We start from the raw sequence: 20,741 nt of genomic DNA, 5'->3' as shown, positions 1-20,741 counted from the left end.
TTGAGATGGCCAGCTCATGCGTGACACCTAGCTGCTGGTGAAAAGTGAACACTCTTACATCTAAAACTAATCTGACTGGGGAGAGACATTAAGTGGCAGGAAACTGTTCAAATTCTACTCTTGTAGAAGCACGTATCATCTGTTGGGGTATCTCTTTGCAAAGCTGATGAAGCTCCACGATCTGTCCGTTGAAGGACGTAATATTCATCTTCATCTCTTCCAGTATCTCTTCATGACGAAACTCGAAAAAGAACCGCAAACTTTTCGTTTCGTGTCTTGACCCCGTCAAACACATTGATTTTCCTTCATTCCACGTCGTTGAGTTCCGGCTGTTCGTTTGCAGCCGAAGCATAGCATGTTGAGCACCTGATCTTCCAATTCTATGCGTTGAGCATTAGAAGAGAACCCCAAATCCAAAGGAAACCCATGACGCCGTTCGAGTATGTATGTCGAGAAGTGAGTTTAAACCATTGCCACAGGAGGCACGAACGGTCTAGTAGCGGTAGATATCGGACTTGAATGGACCTTCAACATCCAATCCAAGATACTCGGCTTGGACAGGAGTCAACTTGGTCAAGTGACCGTTGACATGGTCCAAGTGCAGAAGGGCAACCTGTTCATCCAGGATCTTGGGCAGAACATAAACGCCAATCTCTTTCTTGCCGCTCTTTCCAAACTCAATGTATTTCTTGCCAAAAGCCTCATCTTCAGCCTTGTACAACATAATCTGAGCCAGGACTTGGTTGGAGAAAGAGCAGGACATGACAAAAGACGAGTGGCCAGTGGCACAGCCTAGGTTGACTAGACGGCCCTCAGCAAGAAGAATGATGTGGCGACCGCTGGGCATGGTGAAGCGGTCGACCTGTGGCTTGATGTTCTGAACGCTGGCTGCGTTCTTCTTCAGCCACGCCACGTCGATTTCAATGTCGAAATGACCGATGTTGCAGACGATGGCGTCGTTGCGCATCACCTCGAAATGACGGCCGACAATGATGTCTCGGCAGCCAGTGGTGGTGACAAAGATCTGACCGAGAGGCGCAGCCTCCTCCATGGTAACAACTTCGTATCCAGAGACGGCAGCCTGGAGGGCGTTGATTGGGTCAATCTCGGTGACCAGCACACGAGCACCCATGCTGTGAAGAGCCTGAGCACAGCCCTTGCCAACATCACCGTAGCCAGCGACGACGGCAATCTTGCCAGCAATCATGACGTCGGTAGCACGCTTGATACCATCCACCAAGGATTCTCGGCAGCCGTACAGGTTGTCGAACTTTGACTTTGTAACGCTGTCGTTGACATTGACAGCTGGAATGAGAAGCTGCTTGCCCTTGAGCATGCGGTAAAGGTGGTGAACACCAGTGGTGGTTTCCTCGGACACACCGTAGCAGTCCTTGAGCATCTCGGGGTATTTGTTGTGGACCAAAGCCGTCAGGTCACCACCATCGTCCAGGATGAGGTTGAGGCTCTTGCCAGATGGGAAAGATACCAATTGTTGCTCCAAACACCATTGGTATTCTTCCTCGGTCTCGCCCTTCCAGGCGAAGACCGGAGTGCCACCAGCGGCGATGGCAGCGGCGGCGTGGTCCTGGGTGGAGAAGATGTTGCAGCTGGACCAGGTAACTTCGGCGCCCAAGGCCTTGAGGGTCTCAATGAGGACGGCGGTTTGGATGGTCATGTGCAGGCAGCCGGCAATTCTGGCACCGGCAAGAGGCTGGTCGGCAGCATACTTCTTTCGAATGGCCATCAAACCTGGCATTTCGACCTCGGCGAGTTCGATCTCGCGGCGGCCAAAGGCAGCCAACGAGATGTCGGCGACCTTGAATTTCTGGGCGGGAGCACCGTTCATGATTGCGGTTGTGATAGAGTTTATTGGTAGGAGGGGGTGGAGGATGGAATAGAGGTTGAGGGTTGAGGATTATAAGGATTGAGGAGGAATGAGGACAAGGAAGGGTTTTGAGAAGCGATTGAGAACAGAAGAGACGGAGGCTGCGACGGTCAAGGTGGCTTCAACCGTTCGGGAATTTTTCACTGCTAAAAAATGAAATGTCGCCGCATTGAAGTCCAGCCTCCCAACCCGCCAATCAAACAGACGCTCCAGCCACGTCTCGTTGTCGCCGCGACTGTTCGGGGTCCAACACCGCACCGCATGAAGACCCTGATCAGCATCTGCCGAAGACAAGACTGATGGAGCGAATATCATCCTCTGATAGGGTCTCGACGGATCCCACGTAGTCAATATACCGTGTCCTACTCGAGCCTTTCTGAAGCTATTCTCGCCGTTCAATGGTTGTGGTGGTTACTGTCCTAGACCCAGACGATGCCTGCCTCCAAATAAATAAAACAGCCTCGTGTCGGTCACACCTCAGAGCCATTTGCACCTTCATCCGCCATCATACGTGCTATTGAGGTTGGGGTCTCAACTGAGGTAACAGCCATAATCGTCTTGAATGGTAGTCGGCACAAGCTGTGCGGCTCTCGGTCGCGCCAGGGACTCGATGCTCTGCACGGCTGCGTGATATTTTGCCCTGATGTGGTAAAGTCTGGACAAAAGCGAGACACTCAGCCGCCTGATTCTCTTTTGTATTGCAGCCCAACGCTCCGCCATTCTGCATACACCATTCAGCTGTTGCTCTTTTATATAATACACATGCAAACAGGGCCGGAATGTCGATTGATCAATTCTACTTCTGCAGAGACTGGTCGCGCGTTATCAACCGTGGCAGATGGCGCCGGGGCCATTGGAGCCCGCCCGACACGCGGCGCTTTCAGTGCCCGCTTGGTCGCGAAGAAACATGTCCACGTCAACAGCATCTTCCCTGCTGGCATTGAGAAACGTCCACCGCCTCTCAGACGTCTAAAACCAGCATTACTTTCATACTGGATTATATGTTTGTTCTTTTACGCTCATTTCGTGTTACAGATTGGAAGGTTTGCACTTTGGTATGCTCCAAGCTCCAATTGCGTGATCTGATGTCGGTTTCACACAATGACACCTTGAGTCAACCACCTCCTATACTGTATTGACCGCTACCCCAGACCTCCCATTCCTCCCCAGTTTGTTTGCTCTCACGCTGTTGTCTTTGGCAGATTGTTTCAATCCCTTCAGCATCTCATCAACCTTCTGCGCAACTCAAGTTGCCCCTGATTCAATGACAACAGTCCTACCCCCAGCGGTATTAGAGGTGGAAAGAGAAAGAGGCATTTATGGGAATACGCGCATTGCTCGTGACGTGTCGGAGTTCGACCATAACCCGGCAGAAGCATTAATACCCCAGATCCCACCACAAGTATCAGAGAAGACCTCCGAGCGAGAGCGGCAAGGGTGGCTCACGGTCTCACCATACCTAGAGCCTGAACACCAGCTAGATCTTGAAAGCATTAATACGCCCAACCAGCTGCTGGCGTTGGCCTTGACTCACCTTCAAGCGGTTACTCCCGACTACGCAACGGTTGATTACAATGCTGCCTTCAATTGGGAAGCTGTCATGTCGCAATTGAAAGTCCTGTCAGTGGCCAAAGGATATAGATGGAAACGCCAAAGCTTCTACGTGGTCGAATTTAGATCCAAGCTGAAGCAGGACATCGACGTTGACCTCTTATTCAGGCTCGACAAGGAGTCTCACGCCGAAGCCACGGCAAGCGGCGGACTGTTGAAGTATTGGTATGGTGTGGCCGATTCTGAGAGAAGGAATCTTGCAACTTGTGAGTCAGAAATATGAACTCCGTCCGCGGTTCTGTTCTAATTGTCCCCAAGGCCTCTGGCGAAGTAAGGAGGATGCCGTTAATGGCGGTCGTGGTCCCTGGCACAAACAGGCTCGGGCTGCAATTGCTCAAATGTACGAGATGATCGACGTCCACGGTCTCCGTCTCACAATTGAAGACGATGTGGAAGACTGGAGCTTTGGCCCTTACCATTGAATGTCATCGGGAATTTAGGAATGGGCCATGAAGTATAGTGGTACACGCCGTGTTTGGTGTCGATCGGGAGAAATGCACTTTTTCATCGCGTACTAGGGGTATGGTGAGATTTATGGACGGCCACCTGGCATAGACGGTGGATAGACCGCGCAGATCTAGAGTGGCAGTTCAAGATAGATTGCTATAAAACCACGGTGAGATGCATTTACAACGCTGTACTGTTCAAGTGGTTATATTTGTCTTACTACCTGTGCAGAGCCAGAGTAATACTAGTGTGTCGACAAAATCTCTCTATTGTGAGGCATAACCCAATAAGGACTAGCTCCCGCCCAAGCAGCGTCCGACCTTCAATGACCGGTTTTGGAGCCCTGGAGCTCAGAACTCAACCTGAAGCGGCCTGCAGTGCGTCGAAATCGAATCTTGAATCTCCCCTCTCGAGCTCGCCCACTCGATCCAACTCGCTCTGTCCATCTTTCCTGCGTTGTGCTCACCTAGCCACCTTTCAAGATGATGTCCTCCAGGCTCATGCGGCCCGCCTTCGCCGCCGCGCGCCGCACAGCAGCTCCCAAGACTGCTTTCCGAACCTACGCAGCAGCAGCTCAGGGACAGGCCGTCGACCCGAAACCCCCTGTGCCGCTGTTCGGACTTGATGGAACTTATGCAAATGCTCTGGTATGCGGAAAGCCCAACACCCACGAAAGAAGAGGGAGGAAAATAAATCGTCACGGTTGGCAAAGTCGTTCCGATCGCGGGTGTTGAAATTCAGCTTCTTCTGCTCGGTCACGACTTGGGAATAGAACACTGGGGAGCTCGCCGAACGACGAGCCGGAAGACGATTTATGGTTTGGAGTTTTGCGGCAAAAGACTAACCTGTTGGAATTCTACAGTACACGGCCGCCGCAAAGACCAACGTGCTGGAACCGACCTCCAAAGCGATCGCCAGCCTGACCCAGATTCTCAAGAGCGACCCGAAACTGCAGACGATCTTGTCGGCCCCAACCCTGTCTGACACGGACAAGTCGCAAATTGTGGCGGAGCTGGAGAAACACACCGGTGGCGCCGACAAGAGCGGCACGGTCAAGAACTTTTTGTCCGCTCTCGCCGAGCACAACCGGCTCAGCCTGCTCGAGGGAGCCTGTGAGAAGTTTGGCACCTTGATGAGCGCCGCCCGTGGTGAGATGGAAGTCGTTGTTACCAGTGCTCAGGTATGGAACAAAAGAACAACCTCCTCCCAAGCTGCTTCTGCCAAAAGCCACCTGGATCCAAACCGCAAAGGCGATATATATCCCTTACTCACCCTCCGTCATTTTCATTTCCAAGAACATTACCCTCCCTTCCTCCTTTCAGTCGAATCGGGGGCAAAAAACTGCCGGAAAATTAACCTTTTCCCTCGGGGTCCTATCTATCTGTTACTTGCAAGGGGCCAAACCAACACTTCTCCTTATGTTTCAATTCCACTGACATGGAGTAATTTGTAGAAACTCGACGACAAAACCCTCAAACGCCTTGAAACCGCCATCTCGAAATCCGAGTATAGCCAGGGCAAGAAACTCAAGGTGACGAGCAAGGTGAACCCGGATATTTTGGGCGGTTTGGTCGTGGAAATTGGCGAGCGCACCATCGACCTCAGCGTGTCTGGCAAGATCGCCCGCTTGAACAAGATGTTGACCGATACCGTGTAAAAATGTCGTCACCCGGACACCCTCCCCGAGCAAGACGGAGGCGCCGCGGACCTTCTCCACAACTGCATGGCACAGCTTTCAAATGGGTTATTTTGACTGGAATGCTAAGATGAAGAAAATAAAAAATTGAAAAGCTGAAAGATGGGACGCAGCGGTGGGGGAATGCGATGTTATTCTTGGTAGAGTCCTCCTGTGCAGACCGACACAAACTCTCTCTGCCTCTGTTTTCTCGGGAATGAAATATACATCACCATCAACATCAATGCTCCATTCTGGCCAGTCGAGCGACCAGACTGTTCAAGTGAATGTTCGAGACAACGAATCTGCATATAGCATGCCATCCCATCCCGTTCCATCTGCGTGTCGACCGCGGGTTTATCTGTCTCTCTTCTCCCCAACCTAACCTCCATGTGTCTGAGCCGGGTTGAAGATTCTTACTTCTTTTCTTTTTCTCACCCGTCTCCAGACTGGTCCTAGTATGTGTTTACGTTCTGTTCCGCTACTCTCCCAACTCAAAATGGGGATTTGCTGCATTGTCCTAGTTTTGTTGCTTTTGATCTGTTTGGTATATTTGTATCGTTCCCATATACTTCTGAATGTTCTGCATGGTCTTTGCTCCATCTTTTGCTTCCGGAGAGGCCATTCCTCCTCCACCTCCTTTTTAATGGAAAAGGGATTTTGGCTATAGTCCTCATGTTGAGTATAGTATTTACCGTACGCAGCTGTGACCTACTGTAGCTGCTTATAGTAGTTCTCATCGATCGTCTCGACAAATAATATCTTTTCCGGCTTTTGTAATACCTACTAGTACCGTAGCTTTTTTTAATGCTTTTTTATTGTTTATCTTTTCTCAAAAAAATCAGATGGAAAGTGGGCCATTCTTGTCCTATTCTTCCTATGACATACATGGCATGGCAGCGGTTTCTGTAGGACAGTCAAGTTGAGTTAAGGGCTAATGGGCTAAAATACTCTGTTGTTTGTCCCCTGCTACTCTTAACGGGCAGTGCTCCTCAGATCAATGTCAACAGCCTCGGACTAGCATTGCCTTTGGACTGTTGTTCACGTCTAGATGATAGAAACTGCCTTATCCTACTCATGGCAACACTCAGTTCAGATCCGCGACTCAAGAGAGCACCCACAATACTCCATATGCCGGTCTGCGAACAGACTGACTGTATTCAAGTTCTGGGAGCCAAGAAGCCAGCAATTTCTGGCACAAGGGCTTCACGGACCTCATGTTGGTCCGATGCTGACGGTTTCTGCGGTGCGGTGCACTCCTGATCACGGTGTTTGGTCTCACTCGAGATAAGAGAGTATTCTTTGGGCACCGGCAGCAGATCCGACGAGGTCCCAGAACAGCGTACCGAATATGTTCTGCACTGTGCGTATGTCATGGCACTGCGGTTGAAGACCGGTCTGGCCGAACCGTTGCGGGCCATGCCTTCTGCCGGTGCTTCGACGAACAAATAATATGTATGCTGGGAGCGTATGAACCGGGGACGTTCGTGTGACTTTTGTTTTCCTGGGTCTCCGTAATCCAGGCGAGCAATCTCCTTCGCTCGTCGTGGTAGCTGCAAAGACATAAGGGGCCCGTCGTGTATAGACCACCAATATCAATAAGATCTTCCCAGCGACTGGAGAGTCCGACAGGGGCCATTGTTACGTCGATTCCCCTTGAACTGTCTGATTGGGAGGGAGAGAGGTTTGCGATTCCGGCTTGGTCGTGGTCTTTGCCATGGCTGTCACCGTTGCCCTTATGGCCTCGACTCTTCCAACTCTGGTTATCCCCTCCTGATGTGAACATCCATGACATTCCACACAAGCCTGCTCCCCAGAAACGGGCTTGTGGATGGGTTCAATCTTTGCACTCGACCGCTTCCTTTCTGGGGCATCATTGTCCTCTTCTGTCCAGTCCAGTCCAGTCTAGTCGAGTACGGTTCCTCAATCCCGTACTCAATGGTAGTCATAGGTAGTCACAGCCATCCCTTCTCTCTTTTCCAATAAATGGCCACCAACATCCTCATCATCATATCATGATGATCATTACAGTCGTCGTCGTCGTCGTCGTCGTCATCACACCTCCGTACTTATTTTCTTTCACGGGTTCTCACGGTTCTTTCCCTTGATGGTTCTTGTCGCTTTTCACCCTCCCTTCCCTTTCACCCCTTTGTCTCTTCAGCAGGCAAATCCTCCACCTCGAAAATCACCCGAATCATCAAACTACAACTCGGACACACCGCGACATCCTCCCCTTGTCTCAAATCGGCAATCGCAATCTCGAATCGATCGCCACAGGGGCACGGGTAATGGTAGATTTGGAGGGTTGGGTCGTAGGTCATGTCTTCGATTTCGATTTCGTCGTAGATGTCGAGATCATCTGAACCACTTCCATTTGTGCTTTTCGCTGCTGGCGCCGAAGAAGAAGTGGAAGAAGATGATGAGCCTTTGAGATTGAGGGTGGTTGTAGTTGTCGTGGTTGCCGTTGTCACGGCGGTACCAGTCATGGTCGTGGATGGCATGATTTACCTTCTAGTAGGTATACCTAGGACTAGGTACCAAGGTGTCGTATAAAAGGCGCCGAGATCGTGCAATGTTCAAGTTCGTACGGCAGTGCGGACGAGGCAGTCAATAAGGTATTGAATGACGGTGCCTCGGTAACTTTTTGAGTTCAAGTTGGGAACCGCTTAGGAAGTCATCTGAGATACCGACTGACGAGTTCTTGGGTTATGGACTTTGCCAAAAGGATGGGGAAGATGCGATATACCAGATGCTCTTGAGTCACTGGCAGTGTTGAAGTTACAAAATTTATTTGGCCGCAGTCCGAAATTCTGGGCGGGTCCTGCGCTGGAGCATAAAAGTGTGGGGAAATGGGAAATCTTCCGCAAAGCCTCGCCATGCGATGCGATGCCATGGCTAATATCATAATTCCTACGGATCCAGGCGCATTTTACGCATGCAGTGTCACTGGCAGAACCTGCAAGGACTGGGCACGACAGGGACAGTACTAGTAATTCTTAAGAACATCCCCTGCTTGGAAAGGCAGAAAGTCACTGATACCATCACAATCACAATTGCAATCGCATGCTTGCATTTCAATTTTTGGTATCATCTGTGTTCTCAACCCGTCGCGACCATCAGAGGAATCGCAATGGCAGTGGCATTGCACGCATTCCACGTATGAAGAAGCTCGTCCATCCTCCGAGCCTGTCTCGCCATGATTTTGAACTTGTCGCAAACCAAGCGACACAGATCGCCGTTGCTATCTCCTCGCACCGTTGCACATCATAACCGAGCAGAAGTTGACCATGAGCTTTTTCCATAGGCAAACCAAAAGAGACAACTCCCATTTCCCTAGCGATACGCTTATCGGTATCTCCACAGAGACAGAGTGTTGTGACGCTTCCAGGTCTTTCTTCGTCCAGCGGTGGTCTTGTTGAATCCGTGACCCTTGCCCAAGCCACGAGACTTCTTGCCGGTAGCGGTGAGGCCACGAGCTTCGCGGTGCTGAAAACAAACGATACGTTAGCATTTTGCAGAGCCGACAAAAGTATTTGTAGCAACTCACCTTGTGGACAGGGTTTACGATCCAGTTGATGCGGGGATCACGACGGATGGCCTTGTGTTGCGGGTCGACCAGGATGACCTCAAAGTACTTGTAGGTCGAGTCTTGGTTGATCCAGTATGAGTTGAGGACACGCAAGTTGGCGCAGCGGCGGCCGACACGCTCCTCGGCGGTGGCACGCAGGGATCGTTGGTACTTGAGTTGGTTCACACCCTGGTTGGTGGGTTTACCTGTAGAACCGAGTATGAGCTTCATGTCCCTGCTATTTGTGTCCTCCTCACTCACCATAAGTAGCACCCTTTGGCACCGGTCGCTTGCGACCACCACGTCGAACTCGGACACGGTAGATGACATAGCCTTGCTTGGCCTTGTACCCGAGACGGCGGGCCTTGTCTGGGCGAGACGGGCGGGAAGCGCGATGGATGACATTCAATTGTCGCAGCTATATTGATGCACTCTCAGCAAACGTTCAACGAGTGTATAGCAAGACACAGGCAGACTGTGCCACAGATTGGCAAAGACCGAGAAGAGCGACAATGTCCATTTTCATGTCCTGTCACGCTCCCCTCCTTTTCTTTTCTCTTGCGGCCTCTCTGTCTTCATTTCATGTCTTGTGTTTCGGGGAAGCTCACCTCCCAGCAGCGGACTCGGAGAAGGAATCGAAGGACATCGGATTGCTTCTTCTTCTGAAGTTCTTCGACGTATTTGAGGGCACCCATCTGCAGAGAATTAGTTTTGTTGATACCAACAGTCTTTGAATCAAATACCTTGACTGTTGCGCCTCGCGAAGAACTGTTGTTGGCGTTAGACGGGTTGGTGAAAGTCGGTCGAATTGAACAAAAGCCAAAGACCAAAGCCGCACACTGCACATCGATCAATTTTCCAGTCGAAGTGTGCGCAGGCTTGGCGAGGCAGGGAATCTTGGCGTCGGTTTCGTGGTGCTGCCACTAGCGCGCAATTAGTTGGCTGGCATCTACCCACTAGCATCGAACTAGTCTTAACACGTCCTTCAAGTATGGGGTGCTGCCGTTGACCAATCGCACATTACCAGGTCGGTGGACGGCATCATGATCCTCTCCATAAGCCCTGGGCTCAAGGCAAAGACAAAGACAACCACAATGTTGTACCTAGCTACAATGTTGTACAACTGAACTCTCGAACTCGACTTGTCAACCCAGCAGGCCTGCTGATACTCTACCTAGGTACACTGGCAGCTGACACCCGTGAGCAACATGAACTGCAACGCCAGACAAACCACCATAGATCGCTCAGTGATTCCTCCCATTTCCATTCCCAATTCCATGCCCACGAGCTTGAGCTTGAGATTGACCAGCATAACAAAGCCTCTCAATCGCCTTCTCCGTATCTCTTGCAACATTGCCCCATCCTAAAGGCTGCTGCTGCTTGTTCGCCATCTCTCCAGTCATGTTTGTGCCAGCACCCGCAGCTGCAGCCGCACCCCTAGCCAACAGCATCCTCCCTCTTTGTACATCTTCTGCGCTGAGCCCATACGAGTCCCCGATCTGAACTTCATGAAACCCATCAGCCAACAATCTTTGCACCTCCATCGTCGCCACAGCCTGCCCTGCTTCCAACGTGGCCACCGCGAGCTGTTTGTCCTTGTCAAAAGACATTTTGATATTCTCCAGGCGTGAGTTTTGTTGCATCTGTCGTTGCGAGAGCTGGTCATAGGCGAAGATCAGGGCATCTGATTGCTGCATGAGCTTGACCAGCCCGTCGCAGAACGGTTGGCCTTCTGCGCCGAGAAAAGGGACGTGGATGGGCGCGGATGTGGGCACTGCCGGTGTGGCAGCACTGGCAGCAGAGACACTGGCATCTTGGTCTCCTCCAAGTCCCTCCAATGCTGCTTGGATGAGTGGAGCAAATGCAGCTTCGAACGCTTGTCTGTCTGAAGCACTTTTTGTTTCATTTCCATCGTCAGCACGAGTTCGAGTTCATGTTTCAGTGCATTGGCTGGCATCAGTTGTCTCGGTAGGAAGGTAGGTAGCAAATGCAGTGTCTGTTCTGTTCTGTTCTGTCCTGTTCCTACCTTTTCAATCTGATTTCAGCCACCTTCTTCATAATACTCTCCTGTCTATGCTTGATGGATTCGGAAAACCGTCGTGGCCATGGATCGGGTTCCTGGAGTTTCTCGCAGATCTGGCCCATTCGCTCAGGATCGAGACTTTTTTTGTTTTTGGTCAGCCTTCCATTACCCTGCCATTAAATTGCCACAAGCTCAATTTCAAACTTACACCAGTTTTGCCCCGGCCCCGTTATCCTCGCCATGTGCAAGTTTGCTCCGTTTCGCTGCACCCAATTCTTCAGGGAAAGAAGCTGTCTTGTCAGTGGACTCGACTCTCTTCTTGGTCGATTTGGCTGTGTGCAGGGCCGGAGTGGAGGATGATGAGCCGCCTGTCAGGGTGCTTGCTTGTTAGACTGGGTCGGATTGGAATGGTGTCTGGCAGTGCAGTGGAATGCGGTGCACTGGGGAGAGTGTGGTACTAGTAGTACTGTACCTGTTTTTGTCCTGGTGGAAGGCATTGTCAATAATTTCGACCTCGAGAGCATTGGATCGGGTCAGAGGACAAAATGGGAAAGAAACTGAACTGTCAATTCGCCGCCAGCAATACTGCATGAAGTGGTTGTGCGTCTGAGGTGGTGAGTGGCTTCCCTCTGCAGGCTACCAGGTACTAGTAGTATGAGGATGCAGTGCCTGAGCTTCAAGTTGTGGCCCAGACGAACACTTTTCGCGATCAACCCAACTTCGCTGTACGTTAATCTCACAATTCTTCAGATCTACCGACTGGCCAGACAGAATGTTAATCCATCAGCTCTCACGCTTGAATTTGATTCTCCATTTCAATATGTTACAGGGACTGTCAAGCTCCGAGTACACTCTTGCCTACTAGTATTTCCATGCAGCCATCATGCCACCTGCTGTCGAACAATCAGTTATCCACCACCATTACCTGTCTTCAAGTTTCCCACATGATCATTCTGATTCGATTCGGATCTTTCCAATCCCATCAACAGTACTGATTAATGATAAAAGCAAAACGAATGTCCGCCAGTTTGTCGTGCACATCGTCAGCCATTCCGACACTGAAATCTTCGGTCTTTTCTTTTCGTCTCTTGCCCCATCTAGTACCTTCTTGCTGACCACAGTTCTACATTTTGTTTGTCTTTTCCACCGATATGCAGTCGTTACTGAGCACAAAATCCTCTTTCACTCTGAAACTTTCATGACTGTTGCAGAGTCCGCTCAAGAGCCGAGCGATAGGCCTTGAAAGCGTCCCATCCAGCTCATATCACCCGGTTGATTAGGCCCCCTGCCTCTAAAGTCTGGCCTTCCACCGGTAAAGTTGGGACCGCCAGGACTGGCACCCTGATATGGCGGGGCGTAGAATGACATGAAAGGGTCCATTGGTCCGGGCATGGTCGGAGAAAACGACGCCATACCCGGTTGCAGTTGTTGAGGGCCTGCCCCAACATCCTGGAATTGACTGTAAAAGTTGGGACGCATGCCCTGGGCTTGGTTATTGAAAGTCCGATCGGCATCGAAGGAATCGCCGAATGGTGTCGTAACAGGTTGAGGTCCAATCCCATGTGGTTGTGGTTGTTGCGGTTGCTGCTGCGACGGTTGTTGTCTTCTTCGGTGGCGCTCCTCTGCGTGCGCACCACCGTAAACAGGTGTGATACCCAGCGAGGCTGTCGGAGTCTGGAAAGAGGCAGGGTTGATGGCCGACATCCAGATGCGGGTCTTGTAGATCTTGAAGAGGTCTGTAACAAGATGGTTGAAGTTGATATAGTTGTCGGCAAAGTAGTAGAAGGTAAGTTTTTTGCTGTCCCTGCTAGAAGTCAGTACCATGGACAAAGAAAACGGGTAAGTAGTTTCTGCTTGCATTTGAAACTCGGCGTCAAGAATCTCCATGTTCAACCGATGCTCGATGACCTTTTGTTGACACACACGCTTAGCTTTGGCCTCGTTTCCTTCCTTATCCTTCAAGGCTTGTATCTCGTGGTTCTGGGCCAGTCGCTTGATCATCTTGGGTTTCAGGTCTGCATGGGGAGCGTCGTGAGGTCCATGATGACCTTGTGGCCCCATACCACCGACAGCACTCCCAGGTCGTCCCGGGATTCCATTGGGGTTGACAGCATTGGGTCCTCCATTCCGACTTTGCATCGAGAACATCATCAGCCATTTATAATGTTCTTCGGCATAGTACTCCTTGTATCGTCGGGCATCTTCCCATGACACGTTAGTATGTTGCACGGTTCCTAGGTCGGTACCTCGGTCGGCCTCGACAATAACAAGGTCGCCGACATTGACGTGGAGCCCCGTGCCTTCTTGGATGTAGAAGACGTCCGAGCGGCAACACTTGAAATTGACAATATACAGAGGCTGGCTAGCAGGTTCGAGGAAAGCACTGATGCCAAGCGGGCCGTAATGCTGACTTTCACGATGCGATTGGTGGACACGAGCGTCCGCAGCACGACGGGTCGATTCTGTGGCATTGAAGTATGAGGCTGCAAAACGGCGGTTGTGTAAGTAAAGGATTCTCAACTGGATTTCATCGGGCTGTAACAGTGCTAGGGCCAACTCACGGTCATCTCCTTGGGATAAAGTTTGGGAACCACTCTCATACGCCGTCAACTGGTCCTCACGTTCTAATAGATCAGTTCCAAGGCCCGGCCAGGGTATTGTGTCGGTCGCCTTACCGTTGGAGCTGAAAGAGCCATGCCGGGTTGGCACATCAGCAAACGAATGTCGCCGGCTTTGCGGGGCTTCCAGGATGGGGCCGAATCCAAGGGACGTCTGCCACTGGGCTTTCCTGACACTCTCTAAATTGCGGTGTTCGGTGGAGGAGAGGGTTGGCCGGTCGGGAAATCCAAGCGCCTGCTCACTCATACGGCGAGTGTTGTGATCCCTACCACCAAACCCCGCCGAAAGAGGGAGGTCCTCCCGGTCGTCGACGGCCACTTCAGCCTCTTCAGGAACGGCGGCGCGAAGGCGCGTGTTACGGAAGCCAGGTGGGGGTTGCGTAGAGGTAGATGCGCCAGAAAGGGTTCTATCATGCTGCGTTTGGGCCGCCTGGCGGAGCTGCGCGTTTTCCTTTTCCAAGCGTTCAATCATCCGAGCCTGCTCCGTAGCGATGGCTTCCGACATGCGGCTGTTTCTGAGTTCTTCTTCATCATCCTCCACCTCACGCAATCTACCGAGTCCCCCAGTTTCGACGGTGCCGAGGCCACTGGTCCTTGACGTGCGTCGCTGCAACGACGGATATTGGCCACCAAGCCGAGTGCGAGTGGCCTCAGCTGATGTTGACACGGGGTTTGGTATACTCGGTGCGGAGGTGGTGTCTAGCTGGCCAACAGAATATGACTGTGAGCGATATGTCTTCGGGGTTGGTTGTAAGGGGATGGTGAAGGGAATTCCGCCTTCCCCGTTCCCGTTCGCTGCAGGCAAGACCTCCTGTAGCCTGGCTGGCGGGTCTTTTCGACCGTCTTGACCCCAGATGGTCCAGGGATATGAGGTTTGTTGGCTAGGCCATCCTACACCAGTGGAAGGGTTAATATTGGTCCATGGAGACTGCTCGGATCGTGGAGTTCCTGGATGCGAGGTGGAAGGACTGTACGGACCGCTAACGGAAGGCTTCCGGTTGATGTTGGCAGACGTGACATCGTTCAGCCAGGACTTTCTCCGACCGTTCCGGTTCGGCTTGACATTGCTCGCAGCCGTAGCCTTTGCGTGCTCAACCTCGTCGTCAGAGGAGGCCAGCGCCTCGGAATCCGGGGTGGACCTGCGCAAGCCAGGATTGGACTTTTCGAGCAAGAGGGAAGCCGAAGCTTGGTGGGCGCCAAAAGTGCCGAAGGCCGGCATGGGGCCCCGAGAGGCCAACCCACCCTGCTTGCTTGGAGTGTTACTCATGGCTGAATTGTCGGATGAAAAAGCAGGAACTGAAAGTATCTCTGCTGCGACGAATTAGCACGATCAACAAACGCAGTATGACCGCTGACAATGGGTACATGATGAAGGGTGCAGGGTAACTGGAGAGAAGTCAATGCGACAGATGCCTCGACTGCTCAGACAGAAGCTTCTTTAGCCACCAAGCACAAGCCCAGCCGCGCCGATCCTCGAAAGACGCGCTGCGACTCGCGGAGACACCCCGACAAACGAACATTGGTCTGAAGCAGAAAAGTAAAACTGAATGTTACTTACCTCCAGAATTAAGAATCAATGGCTGGTCACTGCAACATTTCTCGCGTTAGGTGAAAGCGGCGCGGCACCAATACATCAACGACGCGAGCATCAACGTCAGAAGGCAACAGAGTGACTATATTGTGAGGCAACGACAGTTGTAGTATTGACTGATGTAGACAAACACAACGTGCACTTCGAGCGGCCCGCGGCTGGACAAGGCACAGGCAAGGCCAGAGGTTGCGGTTGTGGTGAGTGCTCGCTGTCCTGTCAGCCGAGGACGAGGTGAGGTGAGGTGGCCGCGAGGGGCTGCCTTCTGAGCCAGTAGTTGGTCAGGCGAAAAGAACACCTCAGGCACGAGAGCTCGCGGGCTGACGAGGAAGTAAGGCAGGACGCTCTATCTGGAAAGCGGTCGCTTGACTTGACGCCCAAGAGCCGAACGACAGCGCAGTCCGCTCGAGATTGCGAGTGATGAGGATGGCGGCGAAAGACGGTGTTTGTGTGTTGCAGTGTGCCTGTTTAATGACCAGGGCGAGAGGTGGGAGAAGGGTGGAGCGTAGTAGTGGCAGTAAATAGAACTACTACTAGTAGTGTAGTAGTGCACTGCAGTGGGAGTTCAAGTTTATCAAGAATAATCGCAACAGCAGTAGAATAGACGACACTGTAAAGTAGTCCCAGCCGTAGTGCGACAGGGTGGAAGAGGACGAGGAGACTCGAGAGGAGGAGTTGCCGGCCCGGGATCTGTTACAAGCTTGAGGACGTTGAGTCTCCAGCTCTCTCCAGCTCCAGCTCCAGCTTCTGGGCAAATTTAATGTCTGGCAATGAGTCGGCGAGGAGCAAAAAGAGGAGCAACTACAACAACTACATCAGAACACAGCTACGTGACTGGCAAGGTGGTGAGTGGTGTGCCGCCATTCCCCGGATTCTCGTCAACAGAGTTTTCCTTACTCTTGCTTTCCGGGTCAGTCCCTCTCACGCGACCCCGGGTGAGACGAGGTGGGCGGGCCTTTGGAAACCTATTGCTCCAATACTGCTTAGCAGTATGAGCGTTGGCGCCAACCCCGAGGGGTTACGAGGGTGTTCTTAAAGGCTAACTAACCCTGAGCAAGCAAGCAAGAGAGGGGAGAGATTATTGTCAATGCAGCGGTGCGAGTGGCCCGAGCTGTTGGCGGCTTGTTAACCATGGATGGTGGCGGTGGATCGCCTGGTCAGGATCAGTCGGGGTGGCACCAACTGTGTTTGGTCGGATGGCGATCTGATCTGTGGTTTGGCTTCCGCTGACAGGCGACCATGTGAAGAACACCTATCTAGCGACGAGATCATACAGTGGTGTTGAGAGACACATGTACATGGTACTGCTAGTTATGTGATGGGGGAAGAATAAGAAGGGGCCTGAAGCAGGACAGGGATGCTGGTGCTCGGAGCGCCGGGACAGACAGAAAGGAACTGGACCAGGCACGGCAGGAAAGCTACACTGGCACTGGCAGCAGGCCATAGGAGACTGGGGGCAATACACTGCCAGTACACTGCAGCTGGCATCAAGCAGAGGTCAGTGTGCCGAGGAGAAGAGACAACGACAGGGACACTATAGTACAGGCAGTAGTGGTATCGATCACAGGAACATATCAAGCTTGAAGGTACAGTACCTGGGAACTACAATGTTGTAGAATGGGTGCAACTGAGGCGCTCTGGAGACATTGCTCCAGGTCTAGACGCCGCGGGGAGTTGCAAGAAGAGGGGTGAGAGAATTCTTTGATGATAGATGGAATCAGAATGCTCAAGCAATCCCCGGCGATCATTCTTTGGCTTTACTTCTGCCTGGAGCCTGAGGAACTGGAGGTCAAGTCGAGGCACAGAATCAGGCGACCATGAGGTTTGCAAGCAGTTTCGCCGGACTGGGAACAGGGGGCGACGGCTACTAGTACGGCGAGAATACGGATGTTGCACAGTACCAGCAGCAGCATCATCAGCCTGAGCAGTAGCCTGAGCGGTTGGCATGCAACGAGTGGCCACGGCTTATTATCATTATTACGATGAGGACTAGACGCGTTCTGGTAAGGAAACCTAAGGAGCCCCCGGGGACCACTGCCGGCATCATATTTTGATTGTGGGGGAGATGCAGCCTGAGTTGAGCGTCCAACGGCGGATCCCTGTTCATCATGGCATCACCCACAACCATGACCACGATCAGAACTTGAACAGGATCCAGCGATGGTGACTGCGGGCACCAACCACTTCGAAGTTTGTTGCAGCACAACTTGAACTTGGCGTGGAGAACCTTACTGATGGATAAAGCCTACCTAGGTAGGTAGGAGTCGCTGCATAAGGTATCATGACTGTGGCGTGCCCAGAGGTGAAGTAAGAGGATTGACCTGTACCCCGCTGTCTACGGAACTTGAAAGGCGAAGATGAACCAATTCCCGCGTGCGTAGAACTTGGAATGCGGCCGGAGGATATGACCTGCAGCAAAGAAGCAGTACGGCTTGCCTGAGGGAAAACGCCGGAGGAGAACTTGACCCGCCATGGCAACCTTGTTGCGGTTCAAAAATGGGGGATCGGCGAGGCGAATATGCCGTAATAGTTGTAGCCATGTGTGTCTCGATGCATTGGCATACTAAGACTACGGGCAAATCGAGTGTCGGCGAGGCTAAGAACAACAATGCAGACAATCGTAGTACGTGCAAGTGGCCTGATAATCCCCACTTACTCCTACAGTAGTAGTGCGAGTACGCTGGCCCGGTGCCTTTGCCTTGCAGTAATGTACCTGGTACCTTAGATATTTGTGATTTGTGATTGAAGGTGTAGCTGTCCCAGGTAGCCAGTAGTCGTGGTCGGGGAGTCATATTCCCACCTCGAGAGTATATACCGCGCAGTTCCTTATGATCTTCCAATCGTTCGGCTATTGTAGCTGCGAGCTACAACCCTGCCCACAATCACATCCCAGTACAGCCTCGTACTCACCATTCCGGCCCTAGCATCTTGTCTCCACGGTCATATTTAAGAGCCCAGCATCGCGGTCGCTGTCTTCAGCCAACCTACGCTGGTTGAAGGAGCTGTGGTGCCAGCTCACGTCACACACCACGGAGGAAAGGCTATGTACCCACTGTACTGCATCTCCGAGGAGAACAAATACCTGGTGAGTACGTAGAGCGTTGTCATCTGTCAATCGTGAATCTCTCCTCAGCTTCGTGCTTTCTTTGAGGTGGGGGCTCGGCCGTCGACGAAATGATATTCCTGCAAAATGCACTGTTGTGCCGACGCGCAGCCGTCGCCAAATCCAAGTTTGGTTTGGGGTTGCGTGCTTAATGTACGCCGCCTCGTCTTCTTGCACCTGCATACCTCTGGCTGAATAACGCCGGCTTGCTGCTGACATCTCCCACTCCGATATTAACGCCTGCGTCTGTGCAACAAAGCAGATGCATTGTTGGAGACCAAAACATCAACCTGCAAGTCTGCCCGTGCCTTACTCAACATAATCTAGACTTCCCTTGCCCACGGTACTCGCCACCGCATCGGGTCCTTTCTGTTGTCGAAGTTTCTCTTCGAACTTGGCAAACTCTTTCAGTGCAATTTCTTCCTCTTCGTCCATGACTTGAGTGACGCCCTTGACCTCTTCAATGTAATGCATCAACATCGATTCGATGCCGTTTTTCAGCGTCACCGTGCTGGAGTCACACGTCCGGCAAGCACCGCGTAGTTTGAGCAACACCTGCCCGTCATGAAATCCCCGAAACTCAATGTCACCTCCGTCCTCTTGTATAGCTGGGCGGATTCGTGTTTCCAACAGCTCTTTGATCATTGCTACGACCTCGTCGTCGTCATCGTTGGCCGCTAGACTGTCCGGGCCTCCACCTTCCTGGCCCTCGCTTGCTGTAGCCTTGTCGACGGTGTTAACAATTGGCTCGCCAGAAGTGATTGCCTCGGTAATGAGGCTAAACACTTCCGGCTTAACGTGTGCCCAGTTCACGTCTTCTGCTTTGGTGACGGTGATGAAGTCTGGTCCATAAAAGACGGACTTGACACCGTCCACGCCCAGCAACTTCGCCGCCAGCGGAGACGGATGCGGCCCGCCTATCGTGGATCGTGGGGAGGAATATTCGAGGAAGGTCGAGGGAAAGTTCTCAGGCAGGACAGGATGGTTTGGAATGAATTTCAGCGCATCGGGATTCGGAGTCGACTGCGTCTGAATATAGATCGTCCGACTTGACGTCTTCGGCAGAGCCGAGCTTTGATGACCAGGCCGCAAGTGAGGTCTGTGGCGAGCGTGCGATGCTGTGATGGCGGGTATCCTCGCAGCCTGGCTAATATTGCGGGTGGTCACAGCCCGACCAACACGGCTCAATGATTGCCTGCCGCTGGCGCTAGGTCGGGACAAAGCCCTCAATGTCTGCACTGGTATCACGCCACGCATGGTACAATAGAATGCGACGAGAAAGCCGCAGAGTAGGGATGAGACAGTCAAAGCTGTTGATATTATAGAGGACAAAACTTGAATCTCGAAATGTTTTCTTCCAGAACTTCCAGTTCAACGAGTCCGATGGCGAGTCAGCAGATGCTTGGGGTCGTCACGTGCATGCGGCCAACCCGTGCTGTCCATTTGTCAGCGACGCAACGACAAAATTCCACGCTTCTGAATGGGACACACACTGCACGTGAAGACCAAATCCAAGACCAACGGCCAACAAACGCTTCGAGTCTAGGTACTGTAACTACACCGACTGGCTATACTGACCATCCAGTCCCTGCGGTAGAGCCTCTGCCCACCGGCTGTCCGGTCGTCCCTCGATGTCAAGCCAGCTCTGCAGCGTCTGCCGAAACCCTACTTTCAAATACCGTTGTCCCTCCTGTAGGGCGACAAGGTTTGGCTTTCTATAACTGCTCCCTTGGAGTTGTGTTGTTGACTTGGTTGGTAGTTGTTCTCTTCAGTGTTTCAAAGCCCATAAGCAGGATTGTAACAGCGCCGGTTCAGGACTGAATGTTGTGGCTCCTTCATTGAAAGAAGTACCGGCCGGTTCGGTCGAAGCTGACAGTGTTCCTTTGGACGACCTCCTCATACACGATCCCAGAGTAGGAAAGCTGTTCGAACAGTTTCCGAACCTGCGGGTTAAGCTCAAGACTATATATGAGACGGCAGTGACAACTGACCAAGAGACTCTGTCCCAACCACAAGGTCCAGCAGGGCACAGAAGCCAACGATCCCCAGAACAACGACTTGCCCAAGCAATGCGAATGCTGGACTACAGCCTCAAGTCCGACTCCGCGGATGTTTCTGGGATGACAGCATTTGCCGCGCTGGTTGCGGAGCTAAGCTCCAAAGCACAACATACAACAGCAATGCGTGACTCTTGACGAGGTCAGTCATTTCTTGTTGCGCTTG

The 20,741-nt window shown here is 52.1% G+C and overlaps 7 protein-coding genes across 7 annotated transcripts; 2 read left to right on the top strand and 5 right to left on the bottom strand.

Moving 5' to 3' along the window:
• Positions 1-493: 493 nt before the first annotated feature.
• On the bottom strand, positions 494-1,846 carry HMPREF1120_07483 (adenosylhomocysteinase; the record flags this gene model as incomplete). Its single annotated transcript, XM_009161708.1, has 1 exon — positions 494-1,846. The coding sequence occupies one exon, from the start codon at positions 1,844-1,846 to the stop codon at positions 494-496; it is 1,353 nt and encodes a 450-aa protein (XP_009159956.1).
• Positions 1,847-2,083: 237 nt separating this feature from the next.
• HMPREF1120_07482 (uncharacterized protein) lies at positions 2,084-4,148 on the top strand. The gene is made up of 2 exons (XM_009161707.1): positions 2,084-3,702; positions 3,755-4,148. The coding sequence occupies exons 1-2, from the start codon at positions 3,150-3,152 to the stop codon at positions 3,916-3,918; spliced, it is 717 nt and encodes a 238-aa protein (XP_009159955.1). The 5' UTR covers positions 2,084-3,149; the 3' UTR covers positions 3,919-4,148.
• A 133-nt stretch (positions 4,149-4,281) lies between these two features.
• HMPREF1120_07481 (ATP synthase F1, delta subunit) lies at positions 4,282-6,086 on the top strand. Its single transcript, XM_009161706.1, has 3 exons — positions 4,282-4,590; positions 4,806-5,123; positions 5,397-6,086. Exons 1-3 carry the CDS (start codon positions 4,426-4,428, stop codon positions 5,598-5,600), a joined length of 687 nt encoding a protein of 228 aa, XP_009159954.1. The 5' UTR covers positions 4,282-4,425; the 3' UTR covers positions 5,601-6,086.
• Positions 6,087-7,759: 1,673 nt separating this feature from the next.
• Positions 7,760-8,104, bottom strand: HMPREF1120_07480 (uncharacterized protein; the record flags this gene model as incomplete). Its single annotated transcript, XM_009161705.1, has 1 exon — positions 7,760-8,104. The coding sequence occupies one exon, from the start codon at positions 8,102-8,104 to the stop codon at positions 7,760-7,762; it is 345 nt and encodes a 114-aa protein (XP_009159953.1).
• An 859-nt stretch (positions 8,105-8,963) lies between these two features.
• On the bottom strand, positions 8,964-9,881 carry HMPREF1120_07479 (60S ribosomal protein L15; the record flags this gene model as incomplete). Its single annotated transcript, XM_009161704.1, has 4 exons — positions 8,964-9,104; positions 9,166-9,392; positions 9,448-9,604; positions 9,795-9,881. 4 exons carry the CDS (start codon positions 9,879-9,881, stop codon positions 8,964-8,966), a joined length of 612 nt encoding a protein of 203 aa, XP_009159952.1.
• Positions 9,882-12,427: 2,546 nt separating this feature from the next.
• Positions 12,428-15,094, bottom strand: HMPREF1120_07478 (uncharacterized protein; the record flags this gene model as incomplete). The annotated part of the gene is made up of 1 exon (XM_009161703.1): positions 12,428-15,094. One exon carries the CDS (start codon positions 15,092-15,094, stop codon positions 12,428-12,430), a length of 2,667 nt encoding a protein of 888 aa, XP_009159951.1.
• Positions 15,095-18,827: 3,733 nt separating this feature from the next.
• HMPREF1120_07477 (thioredoxin-like protein) lies at positions 18,828-19,775 on the bottom strand (the record flags this gene model as incomplete). Its single annotated transcript, XM_009161702.1, has 1 exon — positions 18,828-19,775. One exon carries the CDS (start codon positions 19,773-19,775, stop codon positions 18,828-18,830), a length of 948 nt encoding a protein of 315 aa, XP_009159950.1.
• Positions 19,776-20,741: the final 966 nt, after the last annotated feature.

This window comes from Exophiala dermatitidis (genome assembly GCF_000230625.1).
Source record: "Exophiala dermatitidis NIH/UT8656 unplaced genomic scaffold supercont1.6, whole genome shotgun sequence".
Taxonomy (NCBI): domain Eukaryota; kingdom Fungi; phylum Ascomycota; class Eurotiomycetes; order Chaetothyriales; family Herpotrichiellaceae; genus Exophiala; species Exophiala dermatitidis.
Note: the sequence above shows the minus strand (reverse complement) of the source record. Positions and strands in the feature narration are given on the sequence as shown.

What these genes read in the sequence shown, in the direction of transcription:
- HMPREF1120_07482 (XM_009161707.1), top strand. Translation starts at nt 3,150, where the DNA reads ATGACAACAGTCCTACCCCCAGCGGTATTAGAGGTGGAAAGAGAAAGA. An exon ending in GAGAAGGAATCTTGCAACTT is followed by an intron (nt 3,703 to 3,754) that starts GTGAGTCAGAAA and finishes ATTGTCCCCAAG; the next exon opens with GCCTCTGGCGAAGTAAGGAG.
- HMPREF1120_07481 (XM_009161706.1), top strand. Translation starts at nt 4,426, where the DNA reads ATGATGTCCTCCAGGCTCATGCGGCCCGCCTTCGCCGCCGCGCGCCGC. An exon ending in GAACTTATGCAAATGCTCTG is followed by an intron (nt 4,591 to 4,805) that starts GTATGCGGAAAG and finishes GGAATTCTACAG; the next exon opens with TACACGGCCGCCGCAAAGAC. An exon ending in TCGTTGTTACCAGTGCTCAG is followed by an intron (nt 5,124 to 5,396) that starts GTATGGAACAAA and finishes AGTAATTTGTAG; the next exon opens with AAACTCGACGACAAAACCCT.